Source organism: Alexandromys fortis, unplaced genomic scaffold (genome assembly GCF_014885135.2).
Source record: "Alexandromys fortis isolate MF-2015 unplaced genomic scaffold, M_Fortis_MF-2015_v1.1 scaffold_129, whole genome shotgun sequence".
NCBI classification, from domain to species: Eukaryota; Metazoa; Chordata; class Mammalia; order Rodentia; family Cricetidae; genus Alexandromys; species Alexandromys fortis.
The window spans coordinates 4,834,786-4,857,186 of NW_026068022.1; the positions used below are offsets into that span (position 1 = coordinate 4,834,786).

At 44.6% G+C, this 22,401-nt stretch overlaps 1 protein-coding gene across 1 annotated transcript in view; it reads right to left on the reverse strand.

Annotated features, from left to right (window-relative positions):
- Positions 1-296: 296 nt before the first annotated feature.
- Positions 297-22,401, reverse strand: part of Syt9 (synaptotagmin 9) — a 165,888-nt gene continuing 143,783 nt past the window's right edge. Inside the window, exon 7 of the mRNA XM_050163284.1 lies at positions 297-2,424. Within this exon, the coding sequence (XP_050019241.1) occupies positions 2,416-2,424 (9 nt within the window). The 3' untranslated portion in view covers positions 297-2,415. The remainder of the gene's footprint in view (positions 2,425-22,401) is intronic.

Below are 22,401 nucleotides of genomic sequence, written 5' to 3' on the forward strand. Positions count from 1 at the left end.
CCCCAGGACAGATTTCCCCCAAGTGAGGGCAGTCATGAGGATAGCTGGGGACTGTTGGCAGGACATCTGGTCTCTTTCTCTCGCTCAGCACCAGATCTCACCAAAGGATTTTCCTAAGATCTGATCAAGGCGTTTCTCTTTCCACCGTCATTTTCATTTTTTTCAAGATACTGTAGTGTCCTTCTATCCTTGAAAAAAAAATCCAGAAACTCACGCCCCCTCCAATTTAATGAGACAACAACTATGGTTTTTTTTTTTTTTCAAAAGGGATATTTACTAGGAAACTAAAGGGCAACCAAACCAAACACAAGAGAACAGAGGCAGAGTTGCAAATGAGCTGAGGGAATTCAAATCGATAGCCAGCTTCTGGCCACAGCTGTACTGGCTACTAGGTAAAGCTATTCACACACAAAGCCATCCGTCCACCACGTGGGAAGTCTTCTTTGTCTGAATGCCCCTGCAAAGCTATCTTTGAGCCAGTAGCTTATTCACTGTACTGAGGGCTGCTAGCTCAAGGCAAGGCAATCCTGAGCTGGGAACAACTGGATGCCTCAGGATCTCCAACCTGAGCTCCCATTGCCAAGGACATGTCAAAGCTTCACAGGATGACTACCTGATAACCCTTCACTGGAGTCGTTCTAGTTTCTTTGGGACCACTCTTCTAGGTGCAACTGCCTGGATCTAGTGACACTATTTCTGCTCACTATCCCATTGGCACTCGCCCTTCATGCTTTGGTTCTAAACATTTGTATGACGGAGGATGTCTGAATGGGAAGGGATTGGGTAGAGAGGACCCAAGGGGAAAGAAAAACGTGTCTTTTCTCATTTTATCAGATATAGGCAGAATTGGGGTTCCCTTTGAACCCCTGTAAACGGAAGATGGAAAGAGATGAGAGTGGATCAGGCAGGCTGGGGAATGCACGAAGCTTGAGCGAATTAACACTGCCTTCCACAACCAAAGCCTCCGCCCTTTGAAGACCTGATACTGGCAGTAGGATTTCTCCTATGAGGTGTGTATGGCAACCAGAACTTTCCAACAACATGGGATGCTGCATCTATCCAGTACAACCTACACTGAAATGTGAGTTGAAATGATGAAAAGGCTTCGTCCAGGATGGCTAACTGCAGCCCACTTCTGGATTCTGTGTGGAGACTGTAAAGGGGGATGCAGTCATGGAGCAGTGATGTAGGTGTGTGGGAAGGTGCTCTGTACCTACAACGAGAGAGGACCTCTAGGTGATGGCTCCTGGTCCATCCAGGGTATGCTGAGGCCTTTGGTTTCATTTCATGGAGGGAGAAGCAAGGAGGATGAGGTGCAGAACCGGCAGTAGACTGCTCGAGACGGATGCTGGGCAATGGAGGAGCTACCCTGGGGAGAGCTCTTGGCTTTGATTCTTATAGGTATTTCCATTCCCCAAGTGCTGAAAAAGTAATATGTATCTGAAACTGGAAAGAGCATTTGTCTGTGTCTGCCCAAGTTTAGACGCTGGGCTGCTGCATACAGAAATACCCAGAAGGCAGTTATGTCAAGAAAGCCCAAAAGCTACGTCTTTTCTTCGTGGATCCTGTGTCATCTCTCAGCAATATTACCCCATAACACACACTCCTGTGCTCAGGAAAGAATATTCCAGAATGCGTATTCCATTGACAGGCATGCTTCTCTAATACGGATGACACGTTTCGTTCTAGTAATGCCACACTGCTGGGAACAAAGTGGCTGTTGGTTACCTGGAAATAATGCTCTAGAATCCCAGAACGGGGTTTAGCAGTGAAGAATGGCCATGGCCAAGTGGGACTCTGCCATGTGCATGGGAGGGGCAATGAGTTTGCTATGAATCATGTGCCTTGCAGGGAACCTCCTCCAGGCTTGCCTGGCTAGTACTCTCTTGGGCTGTTCCTTGGAAAATGGGAGCACTTTTGGGGGTAGACTCTCTGAAGACAGTCATTAGCTCACAGGTAGTAGAGTTTGAATTGAAATCTGCTGCCTATTTAGCACCTGGATATATTTTTTAAAATATCCTGTCCTTCCAGGGCATTCAGTCAAGTGACTTCCTGTTAGACTGACCTCTACCAGGACCAGCATCATGCCCACACACCCAAAGGCCTCGCAGCAGTCACTAAGAGCCTTGGCATTCAGGACTTTCACTACGCCACTTGCTTTTTTCTAGAGTCCAGTTTGGTTTTTGACAGGGATGAGCTTCCCTAGAGCACATCAGCTTGGGTCACCTAAAGCAGGCGTGGACCATTCAGATTCATCAGATCCCATTTGGAAAGAGGGCCAGTTATTGCTGCGGTTACAGCTGAGTATTTCATCACTGGACTCATCTGTGTGTCGCTAGGTGGGAAAAGTTACTTAAGATCTTTGTTACATAGTTGTCCAACTGTGTCCTTGGCACAAGCAGTCTTCTTGTCCAGTCATCGTTTCTGTAGGAAGAAGAAACAAAGAGCGATTGGTTTTTCACTTGTACATTTCTAATGTGTACCCAAACAAAGACCAGGCACTGTGACAAATGCCGGGAACACAAAGACCAGATTTCAAAGGACACATAAAGGGATAAGTGAACCATAGAGGTGTACACAGACTTCTAAAGAAGTCTTTGAGGTGACTGAGGGGATTTTGAGGTTCGAGTATCACTTAGGCTGAAGATGAGTTTGGACCATTTGGCCAGAAGAGAGAGCCTCATGCAGAGGCAGGAGAAGGAACTGGAGCCGGGGAGGGATTATCAGAACTGAGGTGAAGGGATTGTATTGTGAGGGGCAGAGCAGTAGCAAGTATTACTGGGCTGGATGAAGGGGATTTGAGTGATGAAATATCATAACACTCAACCCTTGTTTACCATCTGTAAAAGGTACACGTATGAGTGTGCATGTATATATGTTTTGCTGGGGACAGAGCCCAGGTCCTTGTGCTGGACAAGTGTTTTATCATTAAGATACATCCCCAGCCCTGCAAAGTGAACTTTCTTAGTGGAACCTCAGACTTAGATAAGCAGTTTCTCTTGTGTTGCTCACTCAACCTAGAATTCAACTGAACTTCAACTCATGGCGTCACCACTAAATATAGAACAAGAGTATTAATATGGCAGACATATAGTGAGGAGAGAAACCAAAGTGACTTCCATGAATACACTAACAAAATTTTACACACAGCCTGATAGAACAGTGAATGTTCTCAAACTGGAATGTATAGACTGCATTTCAGAAATCGAAGTTCTGCAATAAAGCTACAATGCAAGTAAAGTGATTAAAGCCAGGCGCTGGAGATAGAGAGCCACATCTGGCTTTGAAGTACATACATGCTTGTATACACACATCCCTCAGGAAAGCTGTATTCATTTCTGAAGGTAGCAGGGAAGTGCAAATAGACATTTGTCATTTGAACAAATCTTAACAGATTGCCTTGGGCGCATAAACAAGCCTGTACAGTGGTGTTCAGATTTGTGAGTCACCTCTACACTGGGCTGGTTATGCCCTGTCTAGAGTGTGTTCAGAGGGCTAGACATTTTTCCCCAGTCCCTCCCCGCTACCCAGATCTGCATCCCCTCTTCTCCCCCAGCCCTGGAAAAGAATAAGGTCTCCCAGGGCCATCAACCAAATGTGCTACCATAGACCACATACCACCCCATCAAGGCTGGGCAAGATAACCCAGGAAGAGGAAAAGAGCCCCACAAGCAAGCAAAAGACCCAAGAGGCAGACCCCCCCCCCCCCCCCCGCCACAGCTCCCACTGCCAGGAATCCCACAAGAACACCGAGCCATTCAGCCACACATATATGCAGAGGCCCTAGTTCAGATACCTACAGGCTCCCTGGTCTCTGTGAGCCCCTATGTGTTTGGTTAATTGATTCTGTGGGCCATGTTCTTGTGGTGTCCCCAACCCCTCTAATTCCTCTAATTTTTCCTTCCCCTCCTCTTAGGACTTCTTGGGTTCATAGTAATGTTTGGGGCAGGACTATGTATCTGTTCTCATCAGCTGCTGTATGAAGTATCTCTGGTCTCTCTGATGAGGATTCTGCTAGGCTCTAGTCCCAGAGCCATCTGCAGGTAGAACAAGCTATAGGTCAAAGGTTTTTGTGGCTAGGTTGGTATCCCAATCCCTGCACTTGAATCCTTGCCTGGTTACAGAAGATGGCCAGTTCAAACTCTGCGTCCCCATTATTAGAAGTCTTTTCTAGGGTTACTCTCACAGATTCCATTAGGCCTAGACTTTTAAAACTATTCTCCATATCCAGAGAAACAAATAGCAGAGGCAGTCTGGCAGTGACCCAAGGAATGGCAAAACTCCAGCTGGATGTTGTAGCTGCAGTGTGCTCATGTGATGTCTTTCTTTGTGTGTGTGTGTGTGTGTGTGTGTGTGTGTGTGCGTGTGTGTGACTACCAGTCTCTGGCATAGCATCAGGGAGTGCTATGGAGTGGCCTGCTAGTTTCTCCTGCTTCAGATGAAACCCTCCTGCTCAACAACCAAGCCTGTTGTTGAGTCTAATGTCCTTTGATTTTCCTCCCTTGGATACTGCCACTAGGTCCCGAAACACATGTGGCAAGGGACCAAGCCCACAGGCTGACAGGAGAGAGGAATTCGGATATATCTGAAGGAATTGCTAGTATTGTAAGTCTAACAATAGTCTTACAAGGGAAAACTTCACCCATTCCAGGAAAGTCAGATGTCCAGGTTATGTCTGAAAATATATAGTTTGGTTGTCTCAGGAGAATTTTGAGTATGACATGGATGGCTAATGCTACCACACAACTCCCTTTTGTCTCTCATTGAGGGGAAAAAGAGATGGTACCGCAGTCAAGAGCACTGATTGCTCTTGCAGAGGACCTGGGCTCAATTCCTGGCAACCACATGGCAGCTGGCAACTCTCTGTAACTCCAGTTCCAGGGTAATCAACACCCTCACACAGACATATATGCAGGTAAAACACCATGCACATAAAATAAAAATAAGTAAATAAATAATTTTAAGAAAGAAAGAAAAGACTGATATAGTCCCATCAAACAAAACAAAGTAAATATATTGCAACATCTTTCTAACTTATATCATCCAATGAGTTGCTTCTCATCTAATCTTTTCATAAAAAGATCTTAGGGGAGAGTTTTCTCTAGCTCAGACTAGCACTGACCTAGTGGGGTGTGGTAGGGATAAGAGAATACAGACAGAAATGGTGGTTGAAGCACCAAGTGTCCAATCTTGCCCTTGCTGGTTCCAGTGCGACCACCTTGAACACAGCATCTCTCTCCCTGCTAGCAAACCCAAGGGCCTTCTAGGCTATGTCATGGGTTTGGAAGGCTTCAGAAAATTCAGCAGCGTGACAGGAAGTGGTGGTTACAATCCTATCTGACCAGAAAGGTTTCTAAATGAATTCAATTGTCCGGAGACATAAGAACTTGATTGGAATTAAATTGAATTGAAGTCAAAGATGAGAACTGTCCCACTGAAAACCATAATGCGCAATGACACTTCAATCACAAAAGTGACAGCTGATGTGAGACAGGGCATTCAAACTGACCCCAAATTAAGAACACAGAAAAACTGAGTGGAGCATGCGATTGTATCTTCTTGTGAATTTGAAAATGGGCTCTGATTACAGGAAGTTTCTATATAAGGATTTTGAACTAAGGAAGTCTGTCGAAAATGGAAGTGATTCTTATTGTCTGTTACATGTACTTAATAATATTGTTACTCTTGTATTTAAAATTTTTTTAATCTAAAAAGTACAAAATCCTCTCCATTTTGTTGGATACTGTTTAGTACAGCTTTATAAATATTTACATATAAAAAACCACTAATGTACCCTTCTCATCTAGAATCAGGTGAGCACCTCCTTCCTCAAAGATGACATTCTTTTTTTTTTTCTTTTTTCTTTTTTTACTCTTGTTTTCCCCTAGTGGAGCTAGCAAGTAGGACCTAATGCTATTGTGCTAGCTAGGTGTAAACAGCATCCAAGTGACTTCTAAATACTGCATACCCTGGCTCACCTCATCAGATGAGCTTCTTTTATAGTTGGCCTTGGCTAATACAGAGACTACAACTAGTCAAAGTGCAGAGAAGAAGTGATCTGGGGACTCAGTACTAAATGTGATCTCTCCATCACCCCCTTCATTCGGGAACATGATGGGAGAAAGCTGGAAAGAATGCAAGGCAGAGGTTGGGGAGGAGTGTTGTGAAGCACTGTCTCCGGGACACGGCATGGCTGAAGAACCTGCAAACTCTCTGCAGCTGGACTACCTGCATAAGAACTGCACAGCTGGCAACACGCCATCATGGAAGAGGGAGGGCTGATGAGGCCAAGGGAGAGGAGTTGCTTCCTTCAGTGGGGTAGCCAGAGATAAGCTGCCCATGCTTCAGTAAAGAACCTCCTGCCCATGCCCAGGCAACCTAATTAAACTTAGTGGGTCGCACATATCACATGCAAGAAAGTAGGAAGGGGTGCGTTGGAAGAAGGGTCTTAAGAGGAGGAGAGGAGATGAAATGGGATAATAGGGGGTAAAAAAGACTAAAATTTGTTTTGTAAGTGTATGAACTATAAAGGAATAAAACTAAAACAAACAACCAAAGAAATAAAGCAGTATAAATGCACTAGTTTCCCATCAGGAGCTTGGGGTAACAATTAGAAAATGGAAATGTCCATTTAGGTAAAGCGTACTCTCTTAAGTACCTGGGCTCCATCTTAAGGTCTTTGTATACCTTGCCTCATTTAATCCTTTTTGTCAGATGGACAATCACATTTTTCCTCTGGTGGGGTTAAGGGATTTGACAAAGGGAGGAAAGAGCAGAGTCAGACTCTGCCACCATACCCTCATAAATCTACATAGCACTCAGGAGAAACACACCAGGCTTTATGTCACCACAGAACCTTTCTATAAAAATGGTCTCAGGGGACTTGAGGGATGGCTCAGTGGTTAAGAGTGTGTAGAGTCTGGACCTGAGCATCCATGTCAGGTGACTCACAACTGTAAGTCCAGTGGAATCTAATACCCTCTTCTGGCACCTTCTCTCATATGCACATAATAAAAAGATAAACAAATCCTTAAAGGAATTTCATTTGGAAGAAAATTGGAATAGTTCAGATGTCACAAGAAAGTGAGTCAAGTCCCCTGTCAAGGATATAAAAAGTAACGTGTGAGTGTATGACACATATATGTTGTTCACAGAGGGGAACTCATTAACTACACACAGAGACGAGGCTTCAGCAGCAATGCCATTCAAAAGATAAATATCATATTTTTCTCAAATGAGGTAGCACAGTGGAAAATTACTGGAGGGCAGAAATGACTACTGAGATCAAGTGGAAGATACATGAGATCAAGTCGCTCTCATTTGTAACATTACGTTTACCCATTAACAAATTCAACACACACTTACTGAACACCAGAACACAAAGATGAACCATGCCTATTTATCTCTTAAAGAACTCAAGGCAACCACGAGATGGTGAGGCTAAGCAGCCACTCTCAGCAGAAAGTTCTGTGTGCTCTGCATGTGTGGGACACATGACATCATCTCTCCAGATCACAGAATCACAAGGGAAAAGATTATCATAAAAATTGGGTCAGGATGGATGTTCAAGGATATATGTAATGCACTGGATTATGAGATAAAATAAAAAAATCTCAATTGTCTTTTAGTAGAGGGACTTGGCTTATTTATTAATGCCTAGAATTTGTAACATCCCCCCAGGAGGCAACTCATGCCACCCCGTGTCTGTGCCTTACCTCTTACCTCTTTAGTTTGAGATGCAAGTGTCTACATGGCCATATGTATTTCCCATTACAAATGAAGAGCTAAATTGGTAATTCTATTCTTATTAATTAAAAAATTAACTTTGTAATAACAGACAGGTGCAATGCTTACAACTTGTGAATGGTGAAATTATGAAGCTTTTTTACAAATGTATTTACTCAGTAGCAATGCCTTTCTTATGATACTAATTCTATCTTATGTTTGACTTTAAATGTATTTATTTAAGGTTTTTGAGACATGATCTCATATAGAACAGGGCATCTTCTAACTTGACACAAAGCTGAGGCAAGCCTTGAACTCCTGGTCTTCAGGCTTCCACCTCCCGAGTACTGGAAGTGTAAGCCCATACTTGTACCATGATGCACTTGTACCATGATGCACAGCTTGTTTATTTTGTAAGCCACATCCATAACAATTCTCTATACTAGAAAATTGCTTAATTCATCATTTTAATGTGTTTATTTACTATAACTTATTTTTTCTATTTTTTGGGTGTGTTATTTTAGACAGTGTCTATGTAGCTCAGGAAAGCCACAAACTCTTGGTAATTCTTCTGCCTTAGCCTCTGGAGTCCTGGGCATGTGCCACCATGCCTGGTTTAACTAGTCAAACCATAGACAAAGTCTAAGTTACCAGGAGAGCATCTTCTAAGTTACTTTCAAGATGCTGATGCTAATTTAACCCAAAGGATCTTATGGTTTAAGTGTTATAAGCGTTAGATGTTTGAAAACCACTTTGCTTGATACATACTATGTTTGCTGTTTGAGGCATGTGATAAAATTACATTTTAATTCAGCAATTATATAGTTCAAGGGGCTTCAGCCTACAATTGCTTAAACAGTACCTGAATATTTAGGAGACTTTTGCTTGTTAGATCTGTAAAATACTGTTTCTTCATATAAAAATGTTTACGAGAATTTGGTTAAGTGTGAAATTGATTAGAAGTTTATGGATACTAATCTGTTAAATTGAGAAATGTAAAAAGTAAAGAGAATATTTTATTTTAAAGATTAAAACAATTAGCTCACTGTTTCACAATGTATAGGAGGTGCTAAGGACTGCCCTGGGACAACCACAAGTAATTTCCTCCCCAGCATGACACTGAGGCATGTGTGGTTAGTCTCCCTACTGTACAAGCAAGCTCACCACACCTTCAATCATCCTGACTTTATTCTTATAAAGCTCCCTGACATACCACACAATATGTTCCTTTGGAATGTTTATTTTCTATTTCTCCAATAAGAATATAAGCTCCATTAGAGCAAGGATTTCTGTGTACTCCCAACTACAAATGTGTCATCAGCACCCACTGAAAGTATTCAGTTGATATCTGTTGAACAAATATTTGAAGTCAGCATTTACATCCTCAAAGTGATTATTTCAAAGGAAGTCTGGCTGATCCTTACTTGAACAGAATGTCACAGCACAGCAAAGGATGCCACCCAAACAGGAGTCTTGAAAGATCACGGAGATAAGCTGACAGCAAGGCAGACGGCTGTGATCCGAAGCATCAGGACTTCTGAGTGTTCTAGAAGAGGTACTTGCCCCGCCCCCGTCCACCTCTTAAACAGTGATAAGCTGATGAGGACCGTCTGAGGCATTATGCTGGAGGTTGTAAACATCTCATCTGAGATGACAAATAGAACCTTGACTGCCCTTGTCTTTAATGCGTTGTCCAAGGCTCGGAGAAGAGAAAGCAGGGCTCAATGCGTGCCCGAGAAAAGAGAATGCCAGTTTGTAGAGCAGTGCTCACTTATTTTTACATAATAAGGGAACCACTACACTTGCTGACTTGATAGTTGGCATGCAGAATCTGTAAGATATCAGCAATCATTTTATATATCATAGATGGGAGAAATTCCACCCAACAGGAATGCGCTCAGTGTGGACTCTGCCAGGCATTGTACTGGATACAGGTCATTCAAGGATGAATAGCATGCTCCAGACTCAAGCAGGGATGACACGTATACAGATGATATTAAGGACACCAACTACTATGTCAGGGCTAGACACAGCGAGCTAAGAAAAGAAGCACAGACAGAAACCATTTAGCTCATGCTAGAGGGTCTTCAGGATGTTTCCTGAGAATGGCAGCCAATCAGATGTGGAAATGATGAGCTGGATCTACCCAGTTAACAGGGGCAGAAAAGAGCACCAAAGTAAAGCAGACTGTGGGGTCAATACAAAGCCATTAGTCGTGGCCCCAATGTAAAGTGTAACAGGGAGAAAGACAAGGGTCACAGAGTGTCTGGACACAAAGGAACTCTGATCTTCAGCTTGCTCAGGGTTGAGCGCAGGTACTAGAGGATTTGAAGCAGTGTGAGCAGGGCAGGGATCTGGGATCAGCCAAGAGCTCTGGATGGGTTTGTGGGAATGTTTCCTGGAAGGACTACTTCTCAGAGTGGACAGCGCCGTCTGCTGGCTGCCCAGTGATACAGCAGTCTGAGGAAAATGCAGGGCTGGCTAGGCCTGCTCACTTCTACTCCCTGCTGGTGGGCACAAGAACTCCACTGCTCCTGCTCTCCTCTAACATGGGAATCCAGCTTCCTTGGCCTTCCAAGATGGGCTGACGACCAGCAACCCTCCAGAAACCCTCCAGGCCTTCTTCAGTGCCAGCTGGGACTGCTGAGGCATCCAGCCTCATGGACAGAGTAGTTACCACACTCTCAACCTCTCCAGCATGCAAGCAACCATTGCTAGACTACCTGAGCTGTGCTTGTAAAGCAAGCTAATACTTCCTCTTTGTGATCTGTATGCGTTCTCTCGGTTCTGTTCCTCTAGAAAACACTGACTAACGCAGGCGGTGCTGTGCTGAAGGAAAAAGCACACTGTGTCCAGTTGTCCTATTTTTAGCCATTTTAAGATGGATCATTGGTTTCAGATGTTGTACCTGTCTAACCCACCCCTCATCACATCATGTTCTCAGCAGCATTCCCCTATTATCCTAACTGGGGCTGGGCCCGACAGCTGCTTGGGTGATGCAGGAGTTTTGCACAGAAGCATATAGATTCAAGAGAATACAAGAGCTCCACAATAAAGGCCCTAGTCACTGTAAACCTCTACATTAAAACAGACTTTTCATCTTTAATTTGCATGAATCAATAAATCCACTTCACTCTTTAAGGCAGTTTGAGCTGAGGTTTCTGTTCCCAGAAGTCCAAAGTATTGTTTGTCTCAGGGGTATGAGAACTGTCCCATTCCAAGGCTTCTATAGCAGCTAAGGACAGAGTTCTTCAGTATGGGGTTCTCTGGCTAGACTGTGGGATTCTCAATATGCTATGGGCCAGCTCTGTATGAAAGCCTTCTGGGTAAGGCAGGTATCAGGGTTTCAATGTCTTCTCCAGGTCCCATAGGAATGTGACCCCTCAAACGTCATAGTTAATGCAGTTTGAGAGGTGGGCTCTTTGGGATATGATTGGTGGAGAGGGTTCTGGTCTCATGAAAGAAGGTATTCATGGCGGATTAGCAGGTCGGTAGACTGATGGGCTGCTGTGGAGGCTGTGCTGGAAGAATGAAGTCTCTTTTGCTCATATGTCTTGTTCAGACTCAGGACTATATAGTAGAGTTTCCACAAACCAGCAAGCAGGCCTCTGCAGATGCAGCCCCTTGACCTTTGAGCTGGGCCCAACCTGAGCATGTACAGCCCAGCAGGAGAGAGCCCATGGGAAAGTCTGAGGAAAGCGTTCCATATGGATAGAATTCTAGGTCACAGAATTGGAGTGAAAGGCCTTTAGTCCTGGAGGTAGACAGTCCACAGTGCTCCTGGCAGCCCTCCCCCCACTCCCCTGCCTGTGAGGCCTGTTATGACAATCCTTTCTGATACTTTGAAGGCAAGGTGGTGCCAAGCCATAGTATTAAGGGACAGATTTCCTAGATGCTAATGTTTAAAGCCATTACACGGTTGATTTCTTCTTCATTTGATGGTAACGTCTCTTGAAAAGTTGTTGGAATTGTGTGTATGTTTTAAGTCTGCTCGACTGTCAGCTCTTTTCTATTTAGTGACCACTCACAAGCATTCACAGTTTAAGACAAAGAACCGGCTATGAGTGTGTTTCCTCTCTGTTTGTAGAGGGTGGGAATTTTGACCAGGATCTGTGCCAGATGCAAAGGTGTATTCCTGTTCTTCATAGGTCCATGTTCACACATAAGAGACATGTTCAGGAGCAGCCAGATCCATAGGTCTAGACAATGTCAGCAGGCCTCATCACTTTCTCCAACTCTCAAGTGGCCTCTCTCTTGTCTGGCTCCTTTCTGGTATTGGGTTCTAATGTTTAGAAGTCAAGGCATCAGCTAGAAACTCTACATTAGCACCTCATAGCTCCAATTACAGTGAAGCAGTGTGGTTTTTCTTACATTTTCTTTTATTTTTTATTTTTTATTTTTTTTTATTTTGAAGAAAGTTCCACTAAGACTCTTGGACTTACAGGGTCATGAGTTTCCCTTAAAGCAATCCTGGGATGTGCTAAGAGAAAGGACAGAGACCTTTAAATTTGGTTATCTTCTTCCAAACTACTTGCACAGAGGGGAGGGGGGGCTGAGCCCAGAAGGGAAAGGAGATCCTTTTATGAGAAGAGGAGTGCTGAATTAGCAAATTCCAACTTTTCCTGTCAGGGTATTGCAGGCTAAAATAACTAGGGAAAATCAGGTTCTGCTTTAGAGGAACCAAGCTTTTGTGTCTACAAAGCCAGGACTGATCAGAACACATTTAAAAAGAAACTAGTGGTTGGGTGGGGGACTCAGAACACAGCATAGCACTAAATTTAAAGAAAAAAAAATCCATAAACATTAAAGGTTTCCAAACAAAGGGAGTTTGGTTCTCCAGTTTTACTGCAATATTGTTCAGCGTGCATCCTACTGGGTTTGGAAATTACGGTGATGTTGAAGCAGAGGATTAGGTTGAGGGGAAGAAACAGCAGGATCAAAACAACTGAAAGTAAATTAGCAAAAAAACTCTTACATCACAAACCATTCGGGAATGTGAGGTCATCAGGGGCTGTGAATTGGTGCCAGCAGGATAGAAACGAAAGCATCTTCCTGAGAATTCTTAGGCTTTGTTTTCCTCTAGCATTGCTAAGTGAGCTGAATAATAACACAGAGGGAGGGCTGGAGAGATGGCTCAGTGGTTAAGAGCATTTGCCTGCTCTTCCAAAGGCTCTGAGTTCAATTCCCAGCAACCACATGGTGGCTCACAACCATCTGTAATGAGGTCTGGTGCCCTCTTCTGGCCTGCAGGCATACATACAGATAGACTATTGTATACATAATAAATAAATAACTAAATATTTTAAAAAAATAACACAGAGGGAAAAACAACTTTTAGAGTCAGTTAAGTTTGCGATCCCTAAACCATGGAAGCCCCTGGTTGAGCTCTGAGTGGTATACTGATGTCTAACAGCTGAGATGTAGGGCTGCAGGTTGTAAGGAGATGTGTAGGCATCTGTATGCTTTCTTTAGGGACATGCAAAGGCAAAGTTCTACAAGTGATAACTACAGGTTGAGGTTCATCACAGTGAAAGTGATGGTTAATAAAGAGAGTAAACGTGACAGGATCTAGAATTACCTAGCAGACAAGACTCCAGGCATGTCTGAGGGATTCTCTAGTTTAGGTAAACTGAGGCAGAAAGAGCCACTCTATCAGAGCGCAGCACCACTCCCTGGGTTGGGATCCCAGACTGTATAAAAATGAGAAAGCAGCTGGCCAAGGCCATTCCTCTCTTTCTGCATCCTGACTGTGGAAGCAATGACACAAGATACTTCAAATCCTTCGCCACACCTCCCCCACCCGCACTGTTAGGAGTCAGGGTTAGGGAGCCAAACAAACCCTTTGTCTTGGTTAGGATTTCTATTGCTATGAAGTGGCAACCATGACCATACCAACTCTTATAAAGGGAAATATTTAATTGGGGTGGCTCACTTAGAGTTTCAGAGGTTTAGTCCATTGTCATGGCAGAAAGCATGGTGGCACAGGCAGACACGGTGCTGAAGAAGGAGCCCAGAGTTCTACATCTAGATAGGCAGGCAGCACAAAGAGAGAGATGCTGGGCCTTGTTTGAGCATTAGAAATCTCAAAGCCCACCTCCGTAACACACTTCCTCCCACAATGCCACTCCTACTCCAACAAGGCCACGTGTGCTAATCCTTTCAAATAATGTCACCCCTATGAGCCTATAGGGGCCATTTTCATCAAACCACCACACACATCCTTCCCTTCTTGCTGTGCCAGGTACTTTGTCATAGTAACAAGAAGCACAACTATTACGGTGACAAGTGTGAGGCGGAACCTTTCCCAAGGGGTCCTGTGGGAGCCAATGATACAGACACATTTTTAGTCTTAATTACTGTCCCGAAAAGATCCACGAGACCAAAATGCTTCTGATCTGCAAGCCCTTTGCCCAAGGACAGAAAGCTCCTGAAATGCTTTAAGGGAGATAACAAACCACATGCCTTTACTCCCCTAAATAAGTTTGTTTGACCAAACAATACAGGGTGTGCTTGGTCACATGTGGGCAGGAGGTTCAAGGCAGGGAATACAGCAGGACGTATGCTTGCCCCTGCAAACTATGCTCGCCATTTTGTGGGAAACCAGGGATGAACCTGGTCAGAGAGTTCAGCAGCCTGGCTGGCATTTGATTAAATCTTGCTTCAAATCTGACTTTAGACTGTGGTAGTGGTCTTAATCTCCACCAGTGGAATCAACAGTACAAGGCTCGATCCACTGTGGATGGGAGTGGGGGCTTCACTCCAGCATCATGGTGTGGAAGAATACTGTGCCTGAAAGCATTGTCTGGGACCAAAAGACCGGCTTAAATCTGCATGAGTCAGCCAGCTTTTGTGAAGACGGTAGACATCCCCGAGTCTCAGCTCCTTACACAGCAAGCATCACTTTATGGCTCAGTTTGTGGGTTGGTTGCTGCCGGCTGCTGTTGCTGTCTTCTCACTCCAGGACAATCAAAAGACCTGCTTGGGTACTGTGCCCAAGACAGAGCTCTAAGGCAAAAGATAGCAAGTGGTATCGCATGGTGCATCCCAATGTCGTCACATGGACTGACTTATTATAAAGTCTGTATTCTACAAGCTAAGGCAAGTGTCTTAGTTAAGGTTTCTATTGCTGTGAAGAGTCATCATTACTACTGCAACTCTTATATAGGAAAAATATTTAATTGGTGTGGCTTACATTTTCAGAGCATTAGTCCATTACCATCATGGTGTAACATGGTGGTTTGCAGGCAGACATGGTCCTGGAGAAAAAGGTGAAAGTCTTACATCTTGACCCATTGGCAGCAAGAGGTGGTCTGAGGCACTGTGGGTGACTTGATTATATATGTGACCTCAAATCCCAACCTCATAGTGACACACTTCCTCCGATAAAGCCATAGCTACTCGAACAAAGTCTAATAGTGCCATTCCCTATGAGCTTATGGGGGCCAATTACATTACCACAGCGAGCAATAAGGCCAAGTCCAAAGTTACTGAACCAAGACCCTAATAAGATGGGGGAGAGTCACATCATACAGAATGAATGCTATGGACAAACTGCATCTTATTGCTCTGAAGCTCACTTGTTGGTGGCAGTGAATACATTATTTAACACTCAGTTTATTTCATGGGGTGACAATATTGTTTCCTGTTTATAGGTTGTATTCCTTACTTTTCTTGTTATGTGACACAATACTCAACAAAAGCATCTTAGGGAAGAGTGAGCTAGTTTTGGCTCTCAGTTTGAGAGGATACAGTCTTTGTGGTAGGGGAGTGATGGTAGCAGGAACATGAGGTATCGGGTCACATTGTGTCTACCGTCAGGAGTCAGAGACAGATGAAAACTGGTGCTCAGCTCACTTTTTCTTCCCACTTTTTATTTAGGCCAGATCCCCAGCCCATGGGATGGTGTTGGTATTGGGTCTACTTTCCTCAGCTAAATCTTTCTGGAAACTCCACTTTAGATATACACAGAGAGGTGTATATCCTAGGTGATTCCTAGACCATGGAGATTGGCTATCACACAGAGTGAGGGCACAATCAGATGATGCATATACAAAGCATGTTAGAGTGTCTTGGAAAGAGTAGGTGTTTGGCCAAAGGAAGTTCACATTGTATTAGTGTTAATCTGAGATATTGTATTACAGTCAAAGCTTGAGAGAAAAGCAAAGACAAGAAAGCAGGATAGAGAGACTTAGGTTTGGTGAACACAGCAGAGAAGGTGGCAGTCAAACAGTCAGGGTATAGAGCTTAAGGTGGTGAGAAGATAAGGCCAGGTCAAACCCAATGTTCATAAATGCTATACAATGGAGAAACAAAGGCATTCATGGTGAACAATGGTTCAGGCCCTTCTCCAACAGGCTTGCCACAGCCTGAGGAAGGCTGAGGATCTGTCACACTCAGCTGGTCACCCAGCGTCCTGCAGGCCAGGCAGACTGGAAACTCTTGAAGACCACACCTGCCAAGCCTCACTCCTTGTAAGTTCTGCCCATTGATTCTCTGGCTGCTGTCTCCTTCAGGCTGCTCTGCACCCCTCTGTAGAGCCTGCGCCCTCTTCCCACCGTCTCCAGTCTTCTCATGGTCTCAGCAGATCAGACCACCCCTGCAATATCTGGGCAGGGCTGTCTGTCTTCATCACAGCCTTTCTGTCCCATCTTAATGTACAGTGCTCCCTCCCAGTTCACCTTTAACCTCTCCTCTCTGGTACCATTCATTGAGAACCAAGGCCTTTCTTGCTCTTGGGTTTCCTTTCCAGTCAAGCCCTGTGTCTGTGCTGCTCCAATAAATGAGGCCTGGTTGGTATTTTATCCTTGAGCATCCTGGTCAGAAGACTGGGGGGGGGGGGGCTCTAGAGACCTGGGCACACATGAAGAATTCTGTCTGACGGCTCATGAAAGATGAATTATTTTGAAAGAATTCTCTGTGTTCTGCCACAGAGCAGGCAATGCTAGTTTATCAAACTCCTTGAGTGATTCTGGAAAGAGAACTCTGTGTGACACATGTTGGCGGCACAGTGGGTATGGCTGCCATTTTTGGGGGAGTTGAAGCAGAATGATTACAGCATGAGATGGGAAGCAAAGCATGGTGTCTCACTAAAGTCTGTCCCCTCATGGAGGACACTTCCTTCTTCCGAACAGGAGGCTATGCTGTTGCCCTGTTCTTCCCCATCCCTGACACAGCAGGGATGAGTACCCTTGTCTGAGAAGATAAGATTCGGTTGCAAGGCCTGTGCCCACATCTAGCAGGGCCCAAAAAAGTAACGGAGCCTAAGCCAGCCCCCTCTTCTAAGTAAGGTCCCCCACATTGTAAAAGTTGCTTTCAGAATAGGGACAGACTAGAAAGACTACAGAGGCCAGACTCTGGGCACCTCCACCTTCCTTCCTCCCCTGCTGTCTCTGAACCTCTCACTTCTCAGCTTCACACTCACAAACTCTTACAGTGCCAAGGTCCACAGGATACTGAAGCCTGGTTGGACTCCAGAGTCTGGTAGCGTTTCTGATTTGTGGGTCATAAGAGCTTTTCTTAAAGCTCCTCCCAAGGGGGGCAGATCCCAGGCTATGAGAAAAAGTGTAGGATATTGTCAGCAGGGGTTTTTCCTATCATTTTTCTGCATACAGTTTAACATACAATCTTCTAAAATTCGAAGAGATTTGTCACCAGTTTTGTAAATCTGTGAGTTCCACATGTGATCTGTACATCTTTTGCCAAGCACCAGTATGTAAAACCAAAGGGGCTCCAGGCTCTTCCTCCATCAGCCAGCACTGACGACCTGCCTGTGTGTTGGATCTGCCCTAGCGGTTTCATTATTCATACACGGATGAGACAGAATCCTGTTTCCAGAGAGCTCACATCTTATTCAGGAAAACAAAGGGAATTTGGAGATCGCATTACAGCAGTTATTGAAAAGGTTTATTTTCTCAAGAAACCTTGTAGCTAAATGTTGTGTTAGCTTATTTCTTGTTACTATAATGAAATACCTGGGTCAGGATGGTTTTTCTTTATTATTATTATTACAAATTTTTACCTCCTCCTCTCCTTTCATTTCCCTCCCTCTCTGCCATTCCTTCTCCCTCTCCCTCTCCAGTCCAAAGGCATTGGGTTTTGATTCTACTCCATGTATTGGCTTTGTGGGAACCTAGTCTGTTTGGATCCTCAACTTCCTAGACCTGGATGGAGGGGGGAGGACCTTGGACTTCCCACAGGGCAGGGAACCCTGACTGCTCTTTGGACAGGATGGTTTTTATAGAGAGGTTTTATTTAGTTAATAGACTTAGAGACCCATGGGCATGGTGTTGATTGATATCAAATCAACTCTGTTTGAGGGTTTCTTGGATGCAAGACATCTGGCAAGGGCAGGTGTAGGAATGTTGTGTGACTTTACCCAGGAGACATGAATAAATGCTTATCAACCCTAGCTTGAGAAGAAAATCAAAGAAATCAATCAAGTGTAGTTTGGTTGACCATGATTTTAATTAGGGTGACAGGCAGGAATGTCACCCAGACACAGAGCAAGCAAGATGAGAATGCCTCACTGAAAAAGGTACCAAGCCACATGGCTAACATAGACAACTTACTCAAGTTCTGGCCAAGCCACACCATTGTAGCAGAGTCTCATTTCCGCCAGTAATAGTTAAGCACTTACATTCGTAGGGAGGGTAGGGATCTCTTCTGTCTGGTTAGCCTCACATACCCATTTCCAGGATGCAACGGTAGCTGGCCTGCTCTGTGTGAAGTGCTATGATCACAGCTGCTTTAATTTCAAGATGACAGTGACCATGGCATGCCTGGAGGACAGGGTTCAACTGCAAGGGAAGTCATCTCTCCATGTGAGAAGCCAAAGAGGTTGGCAATCCCCAAGTCCCGTCTTGACCCAATGACCCAGCGACCCTCAGAAGACACATTTAAACCATGTCCAACCTATTACATGTAGAAAGGCAAAAGAAGTTGATTTAGAACGCAGCTGGAGGTAGCCCAGGCAAAGCGAAGCATACGTGCAAGGTCAAAGTGACTCACAGACAGACACGTTCTCGGGGTCTCTTGGGAGGCCCTGCTTGCTGTGTGACAATGGTCTGTATCCTGTCACTTGTATTTTAATAAAATGCTGATTGGCTAGTAGCCAGGCAGGCAGGAAATACAGGCAGGGCAACCAGGTAGGAAGCAGAGGTGGGGTGATGAGAACAGGAGAATTCTGGGAAGAGGAAAGAGTCAGTCGTCAGTCATCTGCGATTGTCACCCAGACACAGAGCAAGCAAGATGAGAACACCTCACTGATAAAGGTACCAAGCCACATGGCTAACATGGACAAGAAAATTAGGCTAATTTAAGATGTAAGAATTAGTGAAGAAGCCTGAGCTAAAAGGCTAACCAGGTTATAATTAATGTAGACCTCTGTGTGCTTCTTTGGGATGAACAGCTGTGGGACTGGGCGGGACAGAAACCTCTGTCAACACCTGCTGGTCAGAGGTGGCACTCTACCATGTCTAGACACCTTTCTCAGAGCTAGGGGCAGTATGGAGGTCTCCCTGCCCCACCCAGGGAGGGCTTCCTGCTCTCTCTCTAGTCTTATTTGGAGACTGTCTCTAGGCCTGGATGCCAGATTTAACTCAAAGGTGGCTTTGACACAGTTTCCTGCGAAAGATTTCCCCTGCTGCACATATGGTAATCAGACATTGTGCTAGGAGCCACCATGCTGTCACATATGGTAACTAGACACGGAACCAGGAGCTTTGTGGTAGGAGCTCGCTGCCTGATGCAAATTAGGAGATGTCCCAGCTGCCGCCCCTGTCCTACATATCTCCCTCACTCTGGATTAAAGTTGAGCTGTAACACGGAAGCTGTCTCCCGGAAGGTGCTCACAGAACAGATAAAGGCCTGCTTGCTGCTTCTGCTCCTTTTCCCTCATGGCCCAGTGGTCAAAGGACCACTGGGAAGAAAAGAACTGCAAAGGTCCTGAAAGTAGCTCATATGTAAGTATTATGCTAAGATGCAGTGACAGGTTATGAACTCCACACAGGAGTTAACCAGGTTGTGAAGGGTTCTGTGTACATTGTAAGGAACTTGCATTCAAAGCTGGAAAAAAAAAAGAAGCTGAGGAGAGGCAGAAAGAACAACAGAATTGGATAAGGTGCTGGAGTTAGTCATGGACTGTCGTCCCTGTGGCAAGAGGGAACCAGCAGCAGCCACGTGCTGCTGAGAAGGATTAGATCAAGGACAAGACTGGTCAGACCTGAATCCACACTGCCCCAGAGCGCCGGACTGCATCGGAGGCTTTTTAGGCACAGTGCATGACCACATTTTCTCTGCAGACCCGCAAGCTTCTGTATTGCCAAACTCCACATCAGCACAAGAGAGCACTGAAATGGATGCTCATGATCCCCAGGGTGGATGATGCTAGGCAGTGCCGGGGTGCCACGTTTCCTTCAGTACTTCTCTAAAGGACTGAGTCCTTAAAGTCTGCTGCCGGGCACCATTTCATTCCGAACATTCTTGGGAGCACCTGGGCCAATGTGAGCTCACTGACAGAAGGGAGGGGCAAGAATGGCCTACCCGCACTTTTCAGGGGTGAGAGGGAGGAGAAGCTGAAATATACCAGTACACCAGCTGGTCTTACACCTCTTGCCCTAACTGCTTTCCCTTCAGTGAATCACCATGAATCAGTAGAGATGACAGGGAAGGTTTTGCCTTTCTCTGCTCTGGGCAGAGCCAGGATCTGATTCTTAAGGGACTACCCCAGGCTTCATTAAGAGATCAGGAAGTTGTAATATCAAAGGGCTAGTATAAAAGGGAACCCCCTGGGAACTCCCAAGAGAAGAGAATCAGAGTTTGTGACCAGGACTCCTCAGCCTCCTTTAATCATGATAACTACACTAACTGTAACTATTATACATGCAGCATATACTAAGTACTATGCACCTTTGTAGGTCTTCTGCAATATTAACTTATTCAATTCTTATAATTCTTAAAAGCAGCTAAAGACCAATATCCTTTTTATATTCCTCCCATGACAATCATGATATTTCTGAGCATAGTCACTGGACATTTCTGGGATCATGACTTCAGGAATTGGAGGCTTCTCACTTACCTTGCAGCACCCAGCTCAGTTAAGCTCATCTGTAACATTCAGTTTCTAATTTTCAGGCTAGCCTGGCATCTGGTTGACATCCATGCTGTGCCTAGACTTTGTTCCCTGATTGAGACTCCCACAGTGTTATTGCTCATTCTAGTAAAAACAAAAAACAAAACAAAAACAAAAACAAACAAACAAACAAACAAAACCCCCAGTCTGGTGGCTAGTTTCAAACTAACTACAAAAGCTGGGCTTTTCAGTGACTTCAGCAAGGGAGACATGTTTTATGGGTAGGATGGACTGAGCCCACACACTAGCTGAGGCCTGGTGTGGCAGTCTTGTAGAATTGGCTGAAAAATATAGGACTCCCCTATGGCCCCACTGTTTAGAGCATCTCTGAGATCCCAGAGCTAGGCACTGACTTCAAGGGGCTGGTCCTCTCAAACATCCAGTTTACTGGAAGAATTAGCTCTGGGATAACTTCTTGCATTACACAGCACAACTAGAAAACTACAGCTAATAACAAATAATTGATATGTCTTAACACAAATCAATGATACATATGCCAATTACCCTCATATGATCATTACACACTGGATACATGCATTAAAATGTTATATATTATAACTCATGAATACATACAATTACTGCATGTCAATTGAAATATGTATTTTAAAACTTGTCTCTCTGGGGTCAAGGAGGGCAGGAAGCAGTTGCATATTCATGGATCATCAGTTCCCTTGCTTGAAAACATAGTCATGTATAGAGAAAACAAAGAATGGTAAGAAGAAACTGTGGGGCATGGCCATGTTTGACTGTTAACCCATGAAAGCTGGCAAGAGAACCATGTAAGAAAGCAGACTGGTGTGGGAGTCAGCAGAGCTCCAGGCTCATGGGAAGGTATCAGGGTAGGAGTTGATGGGCGGTTGGGTCAGGGGAGATGGGATGTCTTAGAATGGCTACTATTTCTGTGATGAAACACCATGATCAAGAGTAATTTGTGGAGGACTGTATTGATCTCATTTACATTTCCATATAACACTTCATCATCTAAAGCAGATAGGACGGGAGACTGGAGAAAGACAGGAGCTGATGCAGAGGCCATGGAGGAGTCCTACTTAATCATCATGTCCATGGCTTGCTCAGTCTTACAGAACTTACAGTCTTACAGAACCCGGGGCTACCAGGTCAGGATTTGGACCACCTACAATGAGCTGGGCCCTCCCACACCAGTCACTAATTAAGAAAATGCCTTACAGGCTTGCCTACAAATTTGATTGACTGACTGGAAAAATTTTCTCAATTGGTGTTCCCTCCTCTCAGATGACTCTAGGCTCTGTTAAATTGACATACAGTTACCCAGAACAGAGGTATAAGGAAAGACAGCAGTCAGGGATTTCAGCTGGGCCACCTTGAAGAAGGTAAGAACCAAGAGGTCAGAGGCTGTGAAGTCCAAGGCTAGACAGAGAGGCCCAAGACGCCACCCCAGTGTCAGCACTAGTCAGCCCATCAGTCCGAGTGCTCGCAGAGTCTTGAGTCACGTTTTTTAGACCGTCCTCTTCTCCCTGTATATACTGAATAACATTGACCATTATAATTTACCTAGTATCTAGTAA